The 19,296-nt window shown below is 43.0% G+C and overlaps 1 protein-coding gene across 7 annotated transcripts in view; it reads left to right on the top strand.

Moving 5' to 3' along the window:
- SORCS2 (sortilin related VPS10 domain containing receptor 2) overlaps nt 1-19,296 on the top strand; it is an 822,591-nt gene that overhangs the window by 676,907 nt on the left and 126,388 nt on the right. For all 7 annotated transcript variants that reach the window (XM_074992445.1, XM_074992444.1, XM_074992443.1 and 4 more), the window contains exons 4-5: nt 5,838-6,002; nt 11,180-11,253. In XM_074992445.1, coding sequence (XP_074848546.1) covers nt 5,838-6,002; nt 11,180-11,253 — 239 coding nt within the window. The remainder of the gene's footprint in view (nt 1-5,837; nt 6,003-11,179; nt 11,254-19,296) is intronic.

The following is a 19,296-nucleotide window of genomic DNA, read 5'->3' as shown; positions in this document are numbered from 1 at the left end:
TGTATTAGATAATGAGCTTTTGTGGGTTAGACCCACTTCTTCAGATTGTTAACATTTAATGCCTATAGACATTTTCCAAGAAACCTGGTTGGGAATGGTGCTAACATCTAGGCCTTACAAACTCAGCTCTACCCCTCTGTGGATGGCTTGAGATTTGCCAGATTTTGGAACAGCTGTTTAGAAAAACAATCCGTATACAAACCTTGGATACCCAAATTTAGGATTACCAGCAATTTTTTTTTTTTGCTGGTAATTGCTGGTACTGAATACCTGCACCTCAGCCCCCACAGCCCTGGGAACCCCGGGAGCTGGGAGAGCAGGGAGGCAGATGAGTACTGCCTCCTCTTCTTTTTCCACAAAAGCATGGAGAATTACCCTTTTAACTCTGTCCCTGTAATATCTTTTTAGATGGATGCATAATCAGTTTTGTTGTTTACTTTAAAGTCTGCCAAACATTGAGCCAGGTGGACAACTGTGCAAGAATAGGTTTAAAGGGATGAACAGAAGTCAGCTGGTCTTCATAAAAATCTGTAAATAATCACAGAGGCTGACAGAATTGGTGGGCAAGGTGGGAAGTGGGACCAAAGCTTTGTGCTCCTGGAAGGAGTGGGGCCTAGGAGAGAAGGGGACAGCCAACACTCAGCACAACCAGGACCACACCACACTGCACACACCAGCCCTTAGCGCTGCCTGGATCACACCACTCTGTGCTCTGGCAGTGATTTAAAGAGCCCAGAGTTCTGGCTGTCACACAGTGTTAGTGGTGGCCAGGAGCCCTGTACCCTTTTGAATTGCTGTTGGAGAGAAGTCAGGATTTTATGCTGGCTCTAAGTTGCCAAGCTTCTGTTTTTTTACCAGAACACCAGGATGCAAAGGGATCCTGGCAGCATCACTGACAGAGCTGTTAAAAGTAATGTCAGTGGGGCCATGGGGCTAAGGCAGGCTCCTGCTGTGCTCTGCTTCTGCCCCCAGCACCAGCTACCCAGCTCCTGTTGGCCAGGAACTGCTGCCAATGGGAACTCCCGGGGTGGCTTGCATGGATAGCACATAGCACCCCCTGGCTCCTCTGCCTAGCAGCTGGACATGCCAGCCACTTCCTGGAGCCACATGGATTGAGGGCAACCTGCAATCCTACCATATCCCTGCTTGCACTATTGACTGGGAGCTATCTCGTTATCAACCCCACCCCAACACCCTGTCCCAGCTCTGAGGAAGGGAGTGAAGGTGGGGGAGGGTGATCCATGGGAGGAGAGGGGATGGAATGAGTAGGGGTAGGGCAGGGGCACAGCCCAGAGAGGGGACGGCACAGGGACATGCAGTTTTATGCAGTTAGAAAGTTGGCAATCCTAGCTGGTTCATGTACCATCAACTGAATATTTTAATTGTGTTATTGCCAAGTGTGTATTTTTAGAGATGTGTGAACCAGAAGGAAGGCAGCTGGACTTCAAAAGTCAGTGTCGCATTTTCTTGGTTTGTGGTTAGTAAAATCATCATCTTTTATTTACAGGCAGAGTAGGGCTGATTTGGAGACATAATAGAAATGGAACCTCACAGTGCCATTTCCAAACTCCACACTGTAAGACTCAGACAAGCTTTCATGATGAAGAAGCTGAAGGGATTTTCAGTCTTCTTAGATTCTGCAGCAGAAAAAATATTTCTTTGTTACTGAAAGCCCAATATGAAGTCCAGGCAAGCAGAGAGCCAGCAGCTGTAACCTTTATTAGGTTTGAGTCAAAGTAATATCCTGCGTTAGAAAGGAAAGGCAGATAATTAATTGGCATTTATTTCTACAAATCATCAAAGTAAGATTGCTATCTGATATGAACTGAGGGATGACTGTTCAGCCATATATGGATATTACAGACAAATTTCATCTCTGGTGTGTCTCTATTAACTTGAGTTTAGTTACAGCAATGATTAAAACAAAAATCAGTCAAATAGCACTTTAAAGACTAGCAAAATAATTTAATAGGTGAGCTTTCGTGGGACAGACCCACTTCTTCAGACCATCGCCATACCAGAACAGACTCAATATTTAAGGCACAGACTCAATATTTATTTATAACTATTCTCTGTGCCTTAGATATTGAGTCTGTTCTGGTATGGCGATGGTCTGAAGAAGTGGGTCTGTCCCACGAAAGCTCATCACCTAATAAATTATTTTGCTAGTCTTTAAAGTGCTACTTGACTGCTTTTTGTTTTGATAGTATATAGGCTAGCACGGCTCCCTCTCTGTTACTGTTCAGCAATGATTAAGGATTACTGTTTAGGAAGGAGTATGGCAGAAAAGGATCTAGGAGTTGTAGTGGACCACAAGTTAAATATGAGTCAACAGTGTGATGCTGTTGCAAAAAAACCAAACATGCTTCTGGGATGTGTTAACAGCTGTGTTGTGAACAAGACATGAGAAGTCATTCTTCCACTCTACTCTGCACTGGTTTGGCCTCAGTTGGAGTATTGAGTCCAGTTCTGGGCCTCGCATTTCGAGGAAGCTGTGGAGAAACTGGAAAGGGTCCAGAAAAGAGCAACAAGAATAATCAAAGGTCTAGAGAATATGACCAATGAAGAAAGGCTGAAAGAATTGGGCTTGTTCAGTTTGGAAAAAAGAAGATTAAGGGGGGACATGATAGCAGTTTTCAAGTATCTAAATGGGTGCCATAAGGAGGAGGGAGAAAACTTGTTCTTCTTGGCCTCTGAAGATAGAACAAGAAGCAATGGGCTTAAACTGCAGAAAGGGAGGTTTAGGTTGGACATTAGGAAAAAGTTCCTAACTGTAAGCATTGTCAAACACTGAAATAAATTGCCTAGGGAGGTTGTGGAATCTCCATATCTGGAGATATTTAAATACGGGTTAGATAAATGTCTGTCAGGGATGGTCTAGACAGTACTTGGTCCTGCCATGAGGGCAGGGGGCTGGACTCGATGACCTTTCAAGGTTCCTTCTGGCCCTATCATTCTATGATTCTATGATTCGTTTATAAAAATAGTTTCACTACACAAAAGAATATCTATTTAAATGGTCAAGTTAAACAAGCTATTACCAGAACTAATCCTGCTCTGGCATGTGGTTTTATGAATTCTGGGACACGGACCACAATGGAAATAATAGGATTAAACTCATTACCTTTCAAATATAAATTGGGTTGCCAAGTGTTAGTTTGTTGAAAAGGGGCCAGGCTGCTAAAAGTCCAGTCAGCTGTACAGCAGAGCTAAGGCAGGCAGCCTGCTCTGGCTACTTGCAGCTCCTGGAAGTAGCCAGCATGTCCCAATCCTAGGCACAGGGGCAGCCACAGGCAGTGTTCCCCTAACTTTTGATATCCAGGTGCAGAACGAAGTTTGTCATGTGCATCGATATGAAGTTGATATGTGACATAACAAAATTAATTCCACATATGAACTGTGTTTGGTGGGAAGTGGCTGAGGGGTTCAGAATGTGGGAGGGGAGTCAGAGCTGGGGCAAAGGGTGCACGGCGAGGGCTCTGGCTGTGGGGTGTGGGCTCTGGAGTGGTGCAGGGGATTAGAGGATTGGGGTGTAGGCTGCCATGAGGAGAGAAAACTAACCCCAGCCCTCCCACACCACAGGATCTCAGGGCCAGGTCGCAAGCCTCTCTCTGTGGCTCTATCAGCTCCAGTAGGGCTGGGCTGGGTGAGAGGCACCTGTCACTCTAGCCATGGCAGGTCCATGTGGGGTCTGGATTGGGGCTGTGATGCATCTTCCCTGGCTAAGCAGGTTCTTGCTGGGGCTGGCAGGGAAAGCACTTTACCCCACTACAGCATGTCTAGAGCTTGGGGAGAGGCATCTCTCCTCAGCCTCACAACAGTCCCAAGCCCCTGTGTGGGGTTTAATAGACAGCTGTTCAACCAGGAGGCCACACAGCTTAGAGGGAAATTGAGCCAGGGGACTCTGTATGCTGCGTCCACCCCAGACACCACCTCTGGAGCTCCCATTGGCTGAGAACTGTGGCCAACTTTCCAGGAACCATGGCCTACAGGCATAGGCTGCATTCAGAGGCCCCTGCTTCCTCCATCTAGGAGCCAGACATGCTGGCTGCTTCTGGGCACCACCTGAACTAAGCACCCTGGCCAGAGCTTGTATCCTGCAGCTGTTGCCCAGGGAGGCTGACAGTCCTGTGGGACCCCAGGGCAAGGTGTGTGTGAGGTGAGGCAGCTCTTCACTCAGTGAAGGGACATAGTCTCCGATGGAAGGAGTGGGGATGGGGGCAGCCAACCCTCAGTGCCATCAGAGCTCACGCAGTGGCCCACTGCAGCCCTCAAAGCCACCTACTACAATTTAAAAGGCCTAGGGCTGTAACTGACACCATGGTTGTAGAACTCACAGACCCTTTTGAAGCACCAGGTTCCAGGGTAGGTTCCCTTTCTCTCCTCATTGGCAGGCCTGCCCATGCCACATCCCAATCCCCTGCCCCAGTCCTGAGCCCCCTCATGTACCCCAAACCCCTCAACCCTAGTCCCATGCATAACCTGCACTCCCAGCAGGAGCTCACACCTCCACTCCCTGCTTCAGCTTTGAGTCCCCTCCCATACTGGAGTGCTCCTCCTGCAGCCCTCAAACCCCTTATCACTGGCCCCACCTCAGAGCCTGCACCCCCAGACAGAACCCTCACCTCCTCCCATGCCCAAACTCTCTGTTCCAGCCTGGAGCCTCCTCCCACATTCTGAATATCTCATTTTTGGCCCCACCCCAGAACCTGCACACTCAGCTGTCAACCACACACCCTTCTGCACCCCAACCCTTGACCCAGCCCAGTGAAAATGAGTGAAGGCAGGAAAGAGTGAGCAACAGCGAGAGGGGAATGGAGCGAGCCAGTGGTGAAGCCTCAGAATAGGGGGCAGGTCAAGGATGTTCAGTTTTGTGTGAGTAGAGAGTCAGCAACCCTAGATATTAGGTAGATACTTTGGGTATAAACCTATAAGAAGCTTAGTACAATCACTTTGGACTGATTTGAAAGACAGCTCATGGAACCTTGCACCTGCCTTAGAAATTAATCAAAACTGGGTTTCCAAGTCCTCTAGATGTCTATAGCTGCGTCTACACATGCACGCTACTTCGAAGTAGCGGCACCAACTTCGACGTTAGGCGGCGAGACGTCGAAGTCGCTAACCTCATGAGGAGATAGGAATAGCGCCCTACTTCGACGTTCAACGTTGAAGTAGGGACCGTGTAGACGATCCGCGTCCCGCAACGTCGAAATTGCTGGGTCCTCCATGGCGGCTATCAGCTGGGGGGTTGAGAGATGCTCTCTCTCCAGCCCCTGCGGGGCTCTATGGTCACCGTGGGCAGCAGCCCTTAGCCCAGGGCTTCTGTCTGCTTCTGCGGCAGCTGGGGATCTATGCTGCAGGCACAGGGTCTGCAACCAATTGTCAGCTCTGTGTATCTTGTGTTGTTTAGTGCAACTGTGTCTGGGAGGGGCCCTTTAAGGGAGCGGCTGGCTGTTGAGTCCGCCCTGTGACCCTGTCTGCAGCTGTGCCTGGCATCCCTATTTCGATGTGTGCTACTTTGACGTGTAGACGTTCCCTCGCTGCGCCTATTTCGATGTTGGGCTGAGCAACGTCGAAGTTGAACATCGACGTTGCCGGCCCTGGAGGACGTGTAGACGTTATTCATCGAAATAGCCTATTTCGATGTTGGCTGCACGTGTAGACGTAGCCTTTGAAAGTCTCAGCCACATTGTTCTTGTGTAGTGTCTTGCTTATTTCCTACTGTCTTCCACATTTATCAGACAGAAATAAGGCTGCATTGGCTTCTAATACTGCAGTTAAATAATTCTTTATATAGAAACTATGATTTTAAATGTATTACCCTTTTTCTTTTGTAGATAATTCTTGTGAGTTCATCACATAATGACCGGGACCAGTACCTTTTCACGAGCATAGATGAAGGAGCCACTTTTCAAAAGCAGCCCATTACCTTCTTTGTGGAAACCCTGATTTTTCATCCCAAAGATGAGGACAAGGTGATTGCTCACACCAAGGAAGGCAAGGTAAAGCTTGTGTGACTTGATCATCATAACATGTTTTATATTAACCTAATGAAATTGTCATGACTTGGTAATTAGTTAGATTTCCATCATGGAAACAATACCCAGTTCTTGAAACATTGCTTTCCTTATTTCAATAAACTATATCAATCTCAAAATTTATTTGTCTTTTTATAGTATTTCATAAGTTGTCAATACTGATATTGGCAATATAATCTTTTCTCTAACATAATGAGGATTAAATAGACAGTTATTTTTCCCTGGAAATTGTCCATAAGCAATTGCTTTTTAACTTACAGCGTAGCAGAAAATTAACTGAGATGAAATATTGGCTCCAAAGCCTTTCTTGGGTTGTGAAGTAAAATAAAGCTCTGTTTATGTGTAAAGCAAAATAAGATCCCAACAAAACAGTAGATCTGTAGAAAAGTAAAACACTCCCTTTGAAGTATAGATTGAACCTCTCTAGTCCAGTGCCCTTGGGACCTGGCCAGTGCCAAGTGAGAGATGTTGTTGGAGCACAGGAAGTCAATATTGTATAGCAGCATTATCAACACTTCCACTGCTTACTGGGCTCTTAAAAGACATGTGGGGTAAATTAGAGCTAAATAACATCACAGAAAGCTGAGTCAGGACTGATGGCTGTAAACAAACATTAGGGAACCATGGGAAACTTGGCCACACCCAAGATAAGTGGTCACCTGTGTAACTAAAATCATGCTAGATTACGGATGTAGCTAGACAGGAGAGGTTCATTCCGTATTCAGACCACATAAAAATATAGAAGTCACAGACTTCCAGTAGTGGTCTCTGTTACCACTCCTTAAAGCATAAAGATTTATGGCAGGGTTAGGGACCCTCTGGCTCATGGGCTGCATGTGGCTCATCAGGGTTAGCTTCTGGTGGGCCTCCAAACATTTTGTTTACTTTGGTGTCCGCAGACATGGAGCTCTGCAGCTCCCAGTGGCTGCAGTTTACCGTTCGTGAACAACATGAGCTGTGGAAAGCAATGGCCCAGCCTGCGCCACTTCCCACAGCTCCTCTTGGCTGGAACGGTGAACTGTGGCCAGTGTGGGGCTCTGTGCCTGCAGACATTCAGGTAATAAACCACCTGGCATCCCACCAGCTGCTAACCCTAACCAGCCATGTACAGCCAGCAGGCCAGAGATTCCCCATTCCAGATTTATGGCATTCTTTGGAATAAATTTATGTGGGAAACCTGCAGTTGAACACATAATTCAAAGAAAGTGTATTTGCAATCTCTTCATAGCACCAGAGCTAACGCTGTAAAATCGCAGAAACTGTTGGCCTGATTCTGATCTTCCCCTGGGATTGCACTAGTATGACGCCATTGTCACGCCTGCTATATGCCATATTGACTGAGATCAGAATCAGGCCCTTTAAGCTTTGTCAAGGTGTATGGATGGTTTTTATTTTATTTTGGGGAGCAAGCCGTTCCTTTTGCAGCCAAGTATTGAACAGATATTACTGAACTTTCATTGAGTAGATATTACTGAACTTTCATTGAGTAGCCTTTCACGATTTGAATCCAAAGCTATGCTCATTTGATCATTAGTAGTCCATGCTGTTCCACTATTTGGAAAGAAGGCTATCTGACTACATGACAGCTTTGGCTGGGTCTAACTTATCTGCTTTGCAAATGTAATGGCAGATTTTTTGGTGGTGTTAATTCAGTTTTAGGCCCTAACTTACATACAGAAATGTTTTGAAAATGTTATGTGGGGAAAATACAGCACAAAAGCCATCAGACTGGAAATCCCTGTTTTCAGTTTGATTTCTAATGGAATTATCCACCAAGGGAAATGGAGGAATTTACAATTAAAATCAGACTGGACAAAACACTAACAAATGTACAGTAAGTCACAGTTCTGTGCTGGTCAGGAGACAGAGTAGGTGATCTAACATATCGTTCCTTCCTATCAGTCTTACAGTTAAAAAAAGGTAATCTAAGGGACAAATAGATTAAATCATGTATTCTCTACTAAAAAAAGTATGCAAGGAAAGCTGTAATTTTCTGGAAGTGGAGAATAACTTGTGTAGGTCTTGCAGAAGGACTGCAGGATTTGGTCCACTGAGACGAGGAGAAAGAAATGCAATTGTAGAAAAGAGGGAGAGAGAATGAAGAGATGGAGGACAAAATCCAAATTTGTCATAAAAAGGGAATCACAGTGTTGAAATCCATGGTCAAAGAGGTAACATAGGCCTGGAGAGATTTCGTAATTGTGAGTTTCATTATTATATTTCTACGTAAGTGAAAAAAAGATGTATCAGACAACTCATGAGAACAAGGTGTCTCATTTTTACAGCCTAAATTTGACCCAAGAAGCTCATGTAATTTAGATAAACTGAGAAGCTTCTTAATCAGCCCATTATTTGCAATAGCATTTTTTCAAGTAAACAAGGAATGAAAAATTGAGCTCTTTGACAAATAACAATCTGTAAGCTTCTGTATCCTGGAGCATCTCAGTGTACTTGTGATTTTTGGCTTGATTTAATACCCACTTTATATAGCAATACCTGCATTGTTCTTACATTCAGTACCCTGTATTTTATCTAAATAAAACTCCAATCTCTAACTGACACTCTGTAAATGAATACAAATCTAGTTGTGCGGTTGGGTTAATCCACTTATTGGCTCAAGTCTATGCTTTCTTTTTTTGGCTACAACAATAATAATGAACATCAATCAGTTGTGCACTGAGACAATATAAATGCTTCGTTTCATTTTTAAGACTTGACAGGGATCACAGGAGATTTTAATTGTTACTTTGAAAACTGTGTGAGGGTGGGAAAAACTTAAAAACTGAAGTCATGTATTGTATGGTCATGCATAGTGACTGTTAATTTAGTGCAAGGTAGGTCATAGAATAAAAAAATAATTCAGACATGTTTGCTGGAACTGAAACTTTTGTCTTTCCTATTAACACAACTTTACACTGCAAATCTAATGTCAGTTTTGATTTTTTTGTGTGTGTCATGAATAATCAAAAAGTAAAACACACAATAAGCCAAAGTTTCTCTTGCTTAGGGCCTGATTTGGTAAGATTTTAGCACATGCATGAATTTAAGCAGGTTAAGTAGTCTAATTGAATTCAAGTTACATGCCTTCTTAAATGCCTTGCTGAAGTAGTGTCTAGTTCAGTGGTTCCCAGACTTTTTGGCATCACACCCCTCTTTTGATTTTTGAGAAACCCTTGCACCCCCCACCTTTTTTTAACCACAGGCCAGCCACCCCAGCCACCTGTGAGTCACCTGCCTGAGCCCTTCCCCTCCCCAAAAGCCAGGCACCCATCCTCCTCCTCTCCCCAACCCACACTCACTCACCTTTGCAGGAGGCAGGAAGCAGCTAGCTTCATGTGGGCCTTCGCTGGCTGCCTGTTTTTATAGCAGCTGCGCCAGGTCACCCATGTGAAATGGCAGGGGCTGAGAGCCTGAAGCAAGGGCTGTTTTTTTCTTTAGGTGGGGGCAATAACTGGGGGGGGCGGGTTGCCTCACTCTCCCGCTGGACTTTCTTCACACACTCTGGGGGAGCACACCTCCCAGTTTGGGAAATCATGGTCTTGCTCATTATTCTTAGATGTACTGCTTTTCATTATAATAAATTATTCCTTCCATTCTTGGTCTTTTCAACCCTTCAAGTTTGTGTTCATTTGATTGGTTTGGGACAACCTCTCTGTCTACATGTGCATACGTACACGTACGCACCAATATATTTTTTATGTTTTTTCTAATCCTTAGCACCCAGTGAAGGATGGTATATCAGAAGTGTTGTCAATAAATTCTTCTATGTCATATGCACAGCCTAATACAACTTATAACTTTTACTATAAACAGTAATGCCCTGTACCGCAATACTGTGAACTTTGCCTTCTATCCTGGTCACGTCACATACCAGTGGAACAAAGCCCTGTTACTATGCTTTATGCCGCATGATAGCTGGATAATGGTTTTTGGCTGTTCATATTTTTTCTAATTACAAAAATTACTCAAGAAATGTTGTGTAGCCTTGTGTTCTTTAACATGTAAATAATGCAGTACACAATAAAAGTGCAGTACGTGCGTAGTGAACATAAGAACATTTGAGCCTCTCTTGTTACAAACAAGTATCTTTCTGAGTATTCTGTAGGAGGCTCTGCACTGCAACACAGATTTTGCCTTAACGCATAAATGAGGCATGCCCTGAAAGAGAGTAGCTTTCCCCATGATTTTTGACAGGATGGACTCAATCACTTGTTTATCGAATGAAATAACAGATGCAAGGGACTTCAATGTCTGTGTATAACTGATGTCTTAAAGTTGTGCAGGGTTACTTTGTAGGTAGAGAGGAGACTGCAACTTGAAGGCTCTGACTGAAATGAGGCACTTGGAATGGATAATATTACCTACAGCAGTGTGTCATGGAACAAGAATAATATCTGTGCTAGCGACATATACCTTGTCTCAGTGTTTTTGTCATTGTTAGCATGTTCATTTCTGGAACAAGAAATAAAACGGGGAAAGAAACCAAGCCTAGTGTTACCAAGTGTGACTAGTGCAGAAGAAGGGAGGAAGGCCACAGCCCATTCACTATCATCCCCACCTCAGCTCTTATGACATGGCTGTTGCTCCCTGGGTTGCAATCACACAATAGTCTCTGTGCTTATTAGGATCCCAGTTAAGCAAGTGTGTACATCTATCCATGTCCAACAAGGCTATTAAGTGTCTAAGTAGCTTCCCAGGAAGATGACCATTAAGCACTTTTATGCTTTTCAGAACTGGGGCCTTGAGCCTTTGTACTTGGCTGGCGCTGGTGCAGGAACAACCAGTGAAGGAGAAGGTCCCTTGCACGCCTCCCTTTTGCACAATCACAGTAGGATTAACTACAGGCTGATCCAGAATGAAATTGTGCATTGCTATCATGGGAAATTAAGGTGCTGACTAAGGATTTTTACTCTTAGATATATGTGTGCACTTTAAGAAAGTTTATCTTGGCTTTACTTGATCAAAAAAGATTCAAATATTGCTTTGGAATCCTTCCTGGAAAGTTCCGTGACCTGATTTTGATTGACGTGAAATTTGTCTTTTTAATAGTTTATTTCAAAAAACCTTGGTTAGCCACTGCCTTAAAATTTTAATTGTTAGCAGCGCTCCATCAGCTAATATTTTTCTTTTTTCCTTTGAAGCTTTATGTGTCAGTTGACTTGGGGAAAAAATGGACTCTTCTGCAGGAACGAGTATCAAAAGACCACATATTTTGGTAAGAGCCGTAGCTTGTTGTCAGTCTCCAATGAATATATGAAAAGAAAATGTGGCTGATACTAATCATGCTAGGTCTTTCCTGAAGCAGGAGGAAGCATAAGAAAACAAATGTAACTCTTTTGCAGGGGCAATTCTAGTGTCCTGTTCACTTGGGTCCAATCTTGCAAATTCATACTTATTCAGGAAAGGAGCTGCCGTGGATTTAGTGTAAGAGTGTTCAGCATTCTGTTCAGGGATTCTGTTGGCATCCATGCGGCTGAAATGACCGGTCCACTGTAGTTGTGACTCATGATCATCATTTTGATGCTTGTCATCTGGGCTCTCTCGAGGACCTCGAGATTGGGCACTTTGTCTTGCCAGTAGATCTTCGTGATGTTACGGAGGCAGCGCATGTGGAATGCTTCGAGCTGCTTGATGTGATGCCTATATAGTGTCCATGTTTCGCACCCGTACAAAAGAGATGAGAGAACAACAGCTCTGTACACAAGCAGTTTTGTTGACATGCGGATGTTACGGTGGTTTAGAACTTTGACAGTCAGACAGCCAAGTGCCTGGCTCGCTTTGGATATTCGCGCGTTGATCTCATTATCCAGTGATCCATCACTGAATATGACACTACCCAGGTATTTAAAGTTCTCCACTACTTTAAGCCAAGTGCCGTCAATGGAGATCCTCAGGACAGGAGCATTTGATCCAGGTGCACGTTGATGGAGAACTTCTGTCTTTCTGAGGCTGATAGTTAGTCCGAAAAGTTGCGAGGCCTCAGCAAACTTGTTGACAATGTGCTGAAGATCGTTTTCAGTGTGAGCCATGAGGGCACAGTTGTCGGGAAAGAGTGCCTCAGAAAGGCGTTTCTGCACTGTCGTAGCTTTGCATTCAGGCGACGGAGTTCAAAAAGTGAACCATCATGCTGGTATTTCAAGTATATACCTCAGTCCAGATCTTTCATTGCATGGTTAAGGACGCATGCAAAGAACAGGTTAAATAAGACAGGAGCGAGAACACATCCTTGTTTCACGCCGTTGGTGATGTTGAAGGGGGCTGATGTGGCTCCCTCAGACAGTACTTCGCCTGTCACGTCGTCATGGAAAAGGCATATAATCTGGACAAATTTTCTTGGGCAGCCAAGTCATATTAGAATGGTCCAAAGGGCTTCCCTGTTGACGGTATCAAATGCCTTTGTCAGATCTATGAAGACAGCATACAGGTGCACGTTCTGTTCAATGCACTTCTCTTGTATTTGTCTGACAGCAGACACAATTTTATTTCTGTGAAAGCTTAAGCTTCTTATTTGTCACAGGTGATTGTAACAGTATTTAAAGTAAATACTGTTACTCTGTGTGTGCATGTGTGTATAAAAACAGTATATAGTCTGTATGTATTTATATATATATATATATATATATATATATATATATATTGCCTGGTGCACATTTACACATACACGTACAAACACACACATACACAGACACACACTGGAAGGAGTGGATTAAAGAAGCTGAGAGAGATGCAGACTCCCCCAGGTCACATGAAAAGCCTGTGCAAAGAGGGGCAATTAATCCAAAAGAAGAATAGACACTTACAAGGCAGCAGACAAAAACTTAGACTAAATCTATACAGCAGTGCTATTCCGAAATAAGATATTTCCGAATAGTTATTTCAAAATATTGTATTTTGAAATAATGCATTCACACACAAAATGTATTTTGAAATAGCACCCTGGTATTTTGAAATAATGCTTCCAAGTCCATAGCTCTGTTTTGAAGTAGTACCACTACAGCCCATAACGGCTTATTTTGAACCAGCGCTATTCTGTGTCTTAATATCACCTATTTCAAAATAGGCACTATTCCTCATGGACTGAGGTTTACCAGAATAGGAGTAGTGCACCTGGTATATTAATTTTATTTCAAAACAGTGTGTGGTTTTGTCTACACTATGAACTAACTTTGGAGTTAGGCACTGCATCGAAGTAGCCAGCAGAGATTCTACATGCATTTGCCCTTATTTTGAAGTTAATTTTGAAGTAGGGAGCCCAACTTCGAAGTCTTTACTCCATTCCCAGGAACAGAGCAGTGCCCTCCTTCAAAGTTTAACTTCGGCGTAGGGTGTGTGTAGATGCTCAACTTTGGAGTTGCTTACTTCGAAGTTGTACTTAATCTATACTTAATCTGTACTTAATAATCAATTTCAAAATTATTTTTGTAGTGTAGACACGGCCTTTGTGTGTTATTTAGATGCTACCAAATTATTTCAAAATAACGTTATTTTGAGATAACTTTGTCATGTAGACACAGCCTTAGTGCCTGCAGACATCATTATAGAATGTAGAGATGGAGAATCATCCACACAAAGAGGAAGGAGTCTCATCGGAGAATAACTTCTTAGACTCAGAGACAAGTGACAGAGAGACTGAAATAAGTCACTCTCTGGTCACTCCTAGTGTGGGTGTCTGCTGAGGAATGTTTGTCAAAGACTCTGTAAATGGCTGTGTTGGTGGTAAAGGTGAAATTCCAGTTCAGCTATGCCCTAGCAACCCCTAGGCATCAAATACTTAGTTTTAATGTTTATATTAAAATGTTTATACAATAGGAAAGATGTATTATTGTCAGTGTGGTACCAGATTCAGAGCGTCCACATTCCATGTTTACTGAGGGACTGTTGTTGACAGGACACCAGTAGAACAGGGAATATGGCGAGTTAGGCTGGAAGCAACCCATTTTTGGTCAGTGCAAAGGGTGGGATAAAGTTCCACTTGTTCAACATAACCTGAATTCAGCTTCACTATTTGCATATGAAATGCTTGTATAAGGGTAGTGCATAAAAGGTAGGGACCGAGTGGGTTTATACTATATCTCCTTGTCTTAATTATATCATTCAAGTCCTCTATACTGTTAATCTTCATTGCATGCTTGTTAAGCATTCCACCAGTATGCCTTAAATTAACTTTCCTCTGGCAGACCTGGAAAAATGAACCTTGCTCTCTTTTAACTTTGGGCTAATTTCATGGCTGGTGAATGAGAAACAGTTAAAATCAATTGAAGTGTGTCTCTTCACACCAGAATTAAAATTGGCCCCCTCTCTATCTCAGCTTTACAGCACTATTTTCACATCTTTTAGTTATACATGTATACATCCAAAAAACTATGTTGGCTTTTTATCTGGAGTTTTTTGCCCCTTGGTTTTTGGTGTTAATTCTTCTGCCAAACAAAGACCACAAATCCCCTGTCTTTTACACTTCAGTTCAGAAGTCAGAAGGCAGAACCAGACTGGTCAGTTAATAGCAAAGAGGATGTGGCCCATCCATAAAAGAGCCAATCAGAGTTTTCTTGGTTGTTGTTTTGCCTGCTCAACTGCTGACATGAGGGAGAACCTGACACACACCGACCTCTTCCTGAGGTTCTGGCTGCACTTTTCCTCTCACCTGTTTATTTATGCATACACCTTCTGTAGCCTCACAAAGTCACAGGACCTCCTTGTCAACCTCCTCCTGGCCCTTCCCAAAGTGTCCACCAGAATGCAGATGCTAGTTTGGGTGTGGGGTGGGGGGTGTTCTGTTACTGTGGAGCCTATTCCACTGCTTCCTTGTCTCACACATGTGGGCAGATTTCCTCTGGGTGACATCCATTGGCTCTCTAGACAGCTTCAAGGAGCGGTGGTTGTTCTCTGGGTTCTCTACTTGGTGTCCCCCTCAGGTTCCCTCATTTTACACCTGTGACCTGCACTTCACCCCTGTTTTCTTATCTACTGTTGCCTGAAATCATTTGGTACTAGGGTACAGTAGACCCTCCCACTACGCTGGGGGAGGGGCCTTAGCAGTGGTTGGGCTTAGGCCCGCACACTTCCCAGCATCCAAATAGTGCTCAGCTGCAGACAAGCTTTTCCAGGTCTCCTTGCTGCAGAGCAGAGTTCGTCAGAAAGCAGAATATCTGTCCTTCGGGATATGCTAATGTTTTGCTCTTTCTCTTGTCAAGTATGGGGATGAAAGGTCAAAATATGACAAAATTTGAGGACTTGATTTTTTTAAAAAATCAGTATAAAAATATTGAGAGGAAAACTTTTGATGTTTTTCCTAATACAAAGAAATGTAGATTTGCAAAGGATATTTTATGTCAAAATGTCAACACAAAACTAATTTCAAGTCAACATTTAGAAATGAATTGTTTTGCTCATTTAAAAGTATCACTTCAGAAAATTTAAAAATTCCAACAAAATTACCATTTCTCCATCAAAAATTTAAATTTCAACAAAACATTCTTGTCACAAAGTATTGATCTGCTCTGTTGCCGAACAGAAACTAGAACCTAACAAGCCTGATATGGTTCAACAAGGAGAAGTGTAGAGTCCTGCACTTGGGATGGAAGAATCCCAAGCATTGTCACAGGCTAGGGACTGACGGGCTAAACAGCAGTACAGCAGAAAGGGACCTAGGGATTATGGTGGATGAAAGGCTGGATATGAGTAAACAGTGTGCCCTTGTAACCAAGAAGGCTAATGCCATATTGGGGTGCATTAAGAGGAACGTTTTGAGCAGATCTAGAGAAGTTGTTGTTCCCCTCTATTAGGGTGGTGAGGCCACATCTGGAGTATTGTATCCAGTTTTGGGCCCCCCAGTATAGAAAGGATGTGGATGTGCTGGAGCAGGTTCAGCAGAGGGCAACAAAAAATGATTAAGGGGCTGGAGCACATGACCTATGAGGAGAGGCTGAGAGATTTGGGCTTATCGAGTTTGCAGAAGAGAAGACTGAGAGGTGCTTTGGAAGCGAACTTCAACTTCCTGAAGGGGAGCTCTAAAAAGGACAGAGAGAAACTGTCCTTAGTGGTGACAGATGGCAGAACAAGGAGTCATGGTTTGAAGTTATAGAAGGAGAGAAGTAAGTTGGATATTAGGAAAAACTATTTCACCAGGAAGGTGGTGAAGCACTGGAATGCGTTGCCTAGAGATGTGGTGGAATCTCCATCCCTTGAGGTTTTTAAGTCCTGGCTTGACAAAGTCCTGGCTGGAATAACTTAGTTGGGGGTGATCCTACTTGAAGCAGGGGGCTGGACTCAATGACCTCCTGAAGTCCCTTCCAGCCCTTTAATTCTGTAATAAGCATAAACAAAATGGGATTATTTTATTACAGTTAACTCTGATTAACTTGTGTTTTATTAGGATGTAAGGAATTTGGGAATTGCTTTAGATAAAGCATTATTTGGCTTTTGTCCTGAAAGAGGCCAGACACTCACAACTCTGACCAAATTTTGTGGCTCTTGTGAGTTAGGCCCATTTCAGAAAATAAAATATGTAATGTAACAGCAGTCTCCAACAGCAGAAAATTTAGTAGCTTCAGATTCCTCTTACTCCACTGCAATACGATGAATTAAAGTCTACAAATCTTACTCATATAAGGTGCGCACAAAGCTAGCACAAAATCTCTCTCCCAGTTAAACTCTGCTTAAGTAAAACATCAGTAGTGTATACGTTGTATGTTGACTGTCTACACAAGGGCTAACCTCATTCCAAAATAGTAAGTGTTAGTTGGTGAGACAGGGCTACCAAACTGGACCTATTTAATCATAGAATCAAAGAACTGGAAGGAATCTCAAGAGGTCATCAAGCCCAGTTCCCTGCACTCATTGCAGGACCAAGCACCACCTAAACTAGGGGTCTTCAAGCTGGGACTCCGGAGCTATATGTGGCTCTTTAAGGACTTCTTTGTGGCTCCCAACACTATAATTACAAATTTTAGGGGGAAAAACCCCTTCTGATTATTTTTAATGAACAATGAATGTCTAAAAGCCCAAAAATGATCAACTCGTATCTACACAGCAAATGATATATGATTTCAAAACATTGAATAACTCCCCCTGGCGTCCTCCAGAGAGAGAGAGAGAAGGTTCAGGAGTGAAAATCAAGAAGACAGTGATACAAAGACACATGTAAAGTCTGAGGAAATAGAATATGTAAAAAAATTGAATGCCCTGCAGTAAACATGTATCACATTATAAATCATTGCGTGTGCACTGTTCTCAAAATAGATGTTACAAAATGCATGGGTTGACATTATTTATTAAGAACCATCTCATACTCAAATGCATTGTGGCTCTTGAATTATTGAGTTTTTTACCAAATTGGAAAAAATGGCTCTTTGTGCTATTTTGATTGCCAACCCCTGCTCTTAAAAATTCTCCAGTGATGGAGATTCCACAACCTCAAGAGGCAATATATTTTTGTACTTAACCAACCTGATAGGGGCCATTTCTACACATGCCACTTCTTCCAAAAATGGCATGCTAATAAACATCCCGAAAAATGCTAATGAGGCATGGATGTAAATTTCCAGCACCTCATTAGCATATGGTCACACGATTTGGAGTCTGGACTCCAAAACAGCATGTAGAGGTGCAGCCCCTGGGGAGATCCCCCTTTCCTCTTTCCTCCCAGGAGATCCCCCAGGAGCTGTGCCTCTATGTGCTGTTTTGGAGTCCAGAAGAGCTTATTCCGCACTCCAAATCATATGACCATATGCTAATGAGGCACCGGAAATGTACATCCATGCCTCATTAGCATTTTTCGGGCTGTTTATTATCATGCAACTTTCGCAGAAAGTGACGTGTAGAAACAGCCAGGAGGTTTATCCTAATCTCTACCTTAAACTACCCTTGCTGCAAATTAAGCCCATTGCCTGAGAGGTTAAGGAAAATACCTTTTCTCTTTCCTTCTTGTAACAACCTATTAGATACTTAAAATCTATTTATCATGTCTCCTCTCAGTCTTTTCTTCTCCAAGCTAAATGAACCCAATTCGTTCAATCTTCCCTCATAGGTCATTTTTTCTAGACCATTAATTGTTCCTGTTTTTTGCTCTGGACCTTCTCCAGTTTGTCCACATCTTTCCTGAAGTGCGGCACCCAGAACTGGACATATTTCTCAAGTTGAGGCTTAATCAGCATGTACTGGAGCAGAAGAATTAATCTCGTGTCTTGTTTACAGTGCTCTTATTAGTACATCCCAGAATTATATTTGCTTTTTTGCTGCAGTGTCACACCATTAACTCATATTTAATTTGTGGTCCACTGAGATTCCTAGATCCCTTTTCTTGGTATTCCTTACTAGATAGTGTCGGAGGGGTAGCTGTGTTAGTCTGGATCTGTAACAGTAACGAAGTGTCCTGTGGCACCTTATAGACTAACAGAAAAGTTTTGAGCATGAGCTTTCGTGAGCACAGACTCACTTCATCAGATGCTGGTCTTGGAAATCTGCAGGGCCAGGTATAAATAAGCCAGAGCTTATCCCCACCCTTGCTCCGGCTTATTTATACCTGGCCCTGCAGATTTCCAAGACCAGCATCTGATGAAGTGAGTCTGTGCTCACGAAAGCTCATGCTCAAAACTTTTCTGTTAGTCTATAAGGTGCCACAGGACCCTTTGTTGCTCTTACTAGATAGTCACTTCCAATTTAATATGTGCGCATCTGATTGTTCTTTCCTAAGTGGAGTACTCTGCATTTGTCCTAATTGAATTTCATCCTATTTACTTCGGAGCATTTATCCAGTTTTTCTAGATAATTTTGAATTATAATCCTGACCTCCAAAGCTCTTGCAACTGTTCCCACCTTAGTATCTTCTTCAAACTTTATGTAGGTCACTGGTGAAGATACTGAACATAAATTTGGCCCCAAACTGATCCCTGATCCAAACAGAACCCCACTTGTTATACCCTTCAAACATGACTGTGCGCTATTGATGGCTACTCTCTGGGAATGGTTATCCAAGCAGTTATGCACCCATTTTAAAGTAGCTCCATCTAGGTTATATTTCTGTAGTTTGTTAGTGAGAAGGTCATGCAAATACCTTAATTAAGTCTAGATACATCACATGTGCAGCTTAGCCACAAGGCTTGTTAACCTATCAAAGAAAGCTATCAGGTACTTTAGACACAACTTGATTTTGGCAAATCCATGCTGTTACTTATCTCCTTATTAGCTTCGAGATGTTTACAAATGTATTCCTTAATTATTTGTTCCATTATCTTTCCTGATACAGAAGTTAAACTGACTA

The sequence above is a fragment of the Carettochelys insculpta genome, chromosome 4 (genome assembly GCF_033958435.1).
Source record: "Carettochelys insculpta isolate YL-2023 chromosome 4, ASM3395843v1, whole genome shotgun sequence".
NCBI classification, from domain to species: Eukaryota; Metazoa; Chordata; order Testudines; family Carettochelyidae; genus Carettochelys; species Carettochelys insculpta.
Note: the sequence above shows the minus strand (reverse complement) of the source record. Positions and strands in the feature narration are given on the sequence as shown.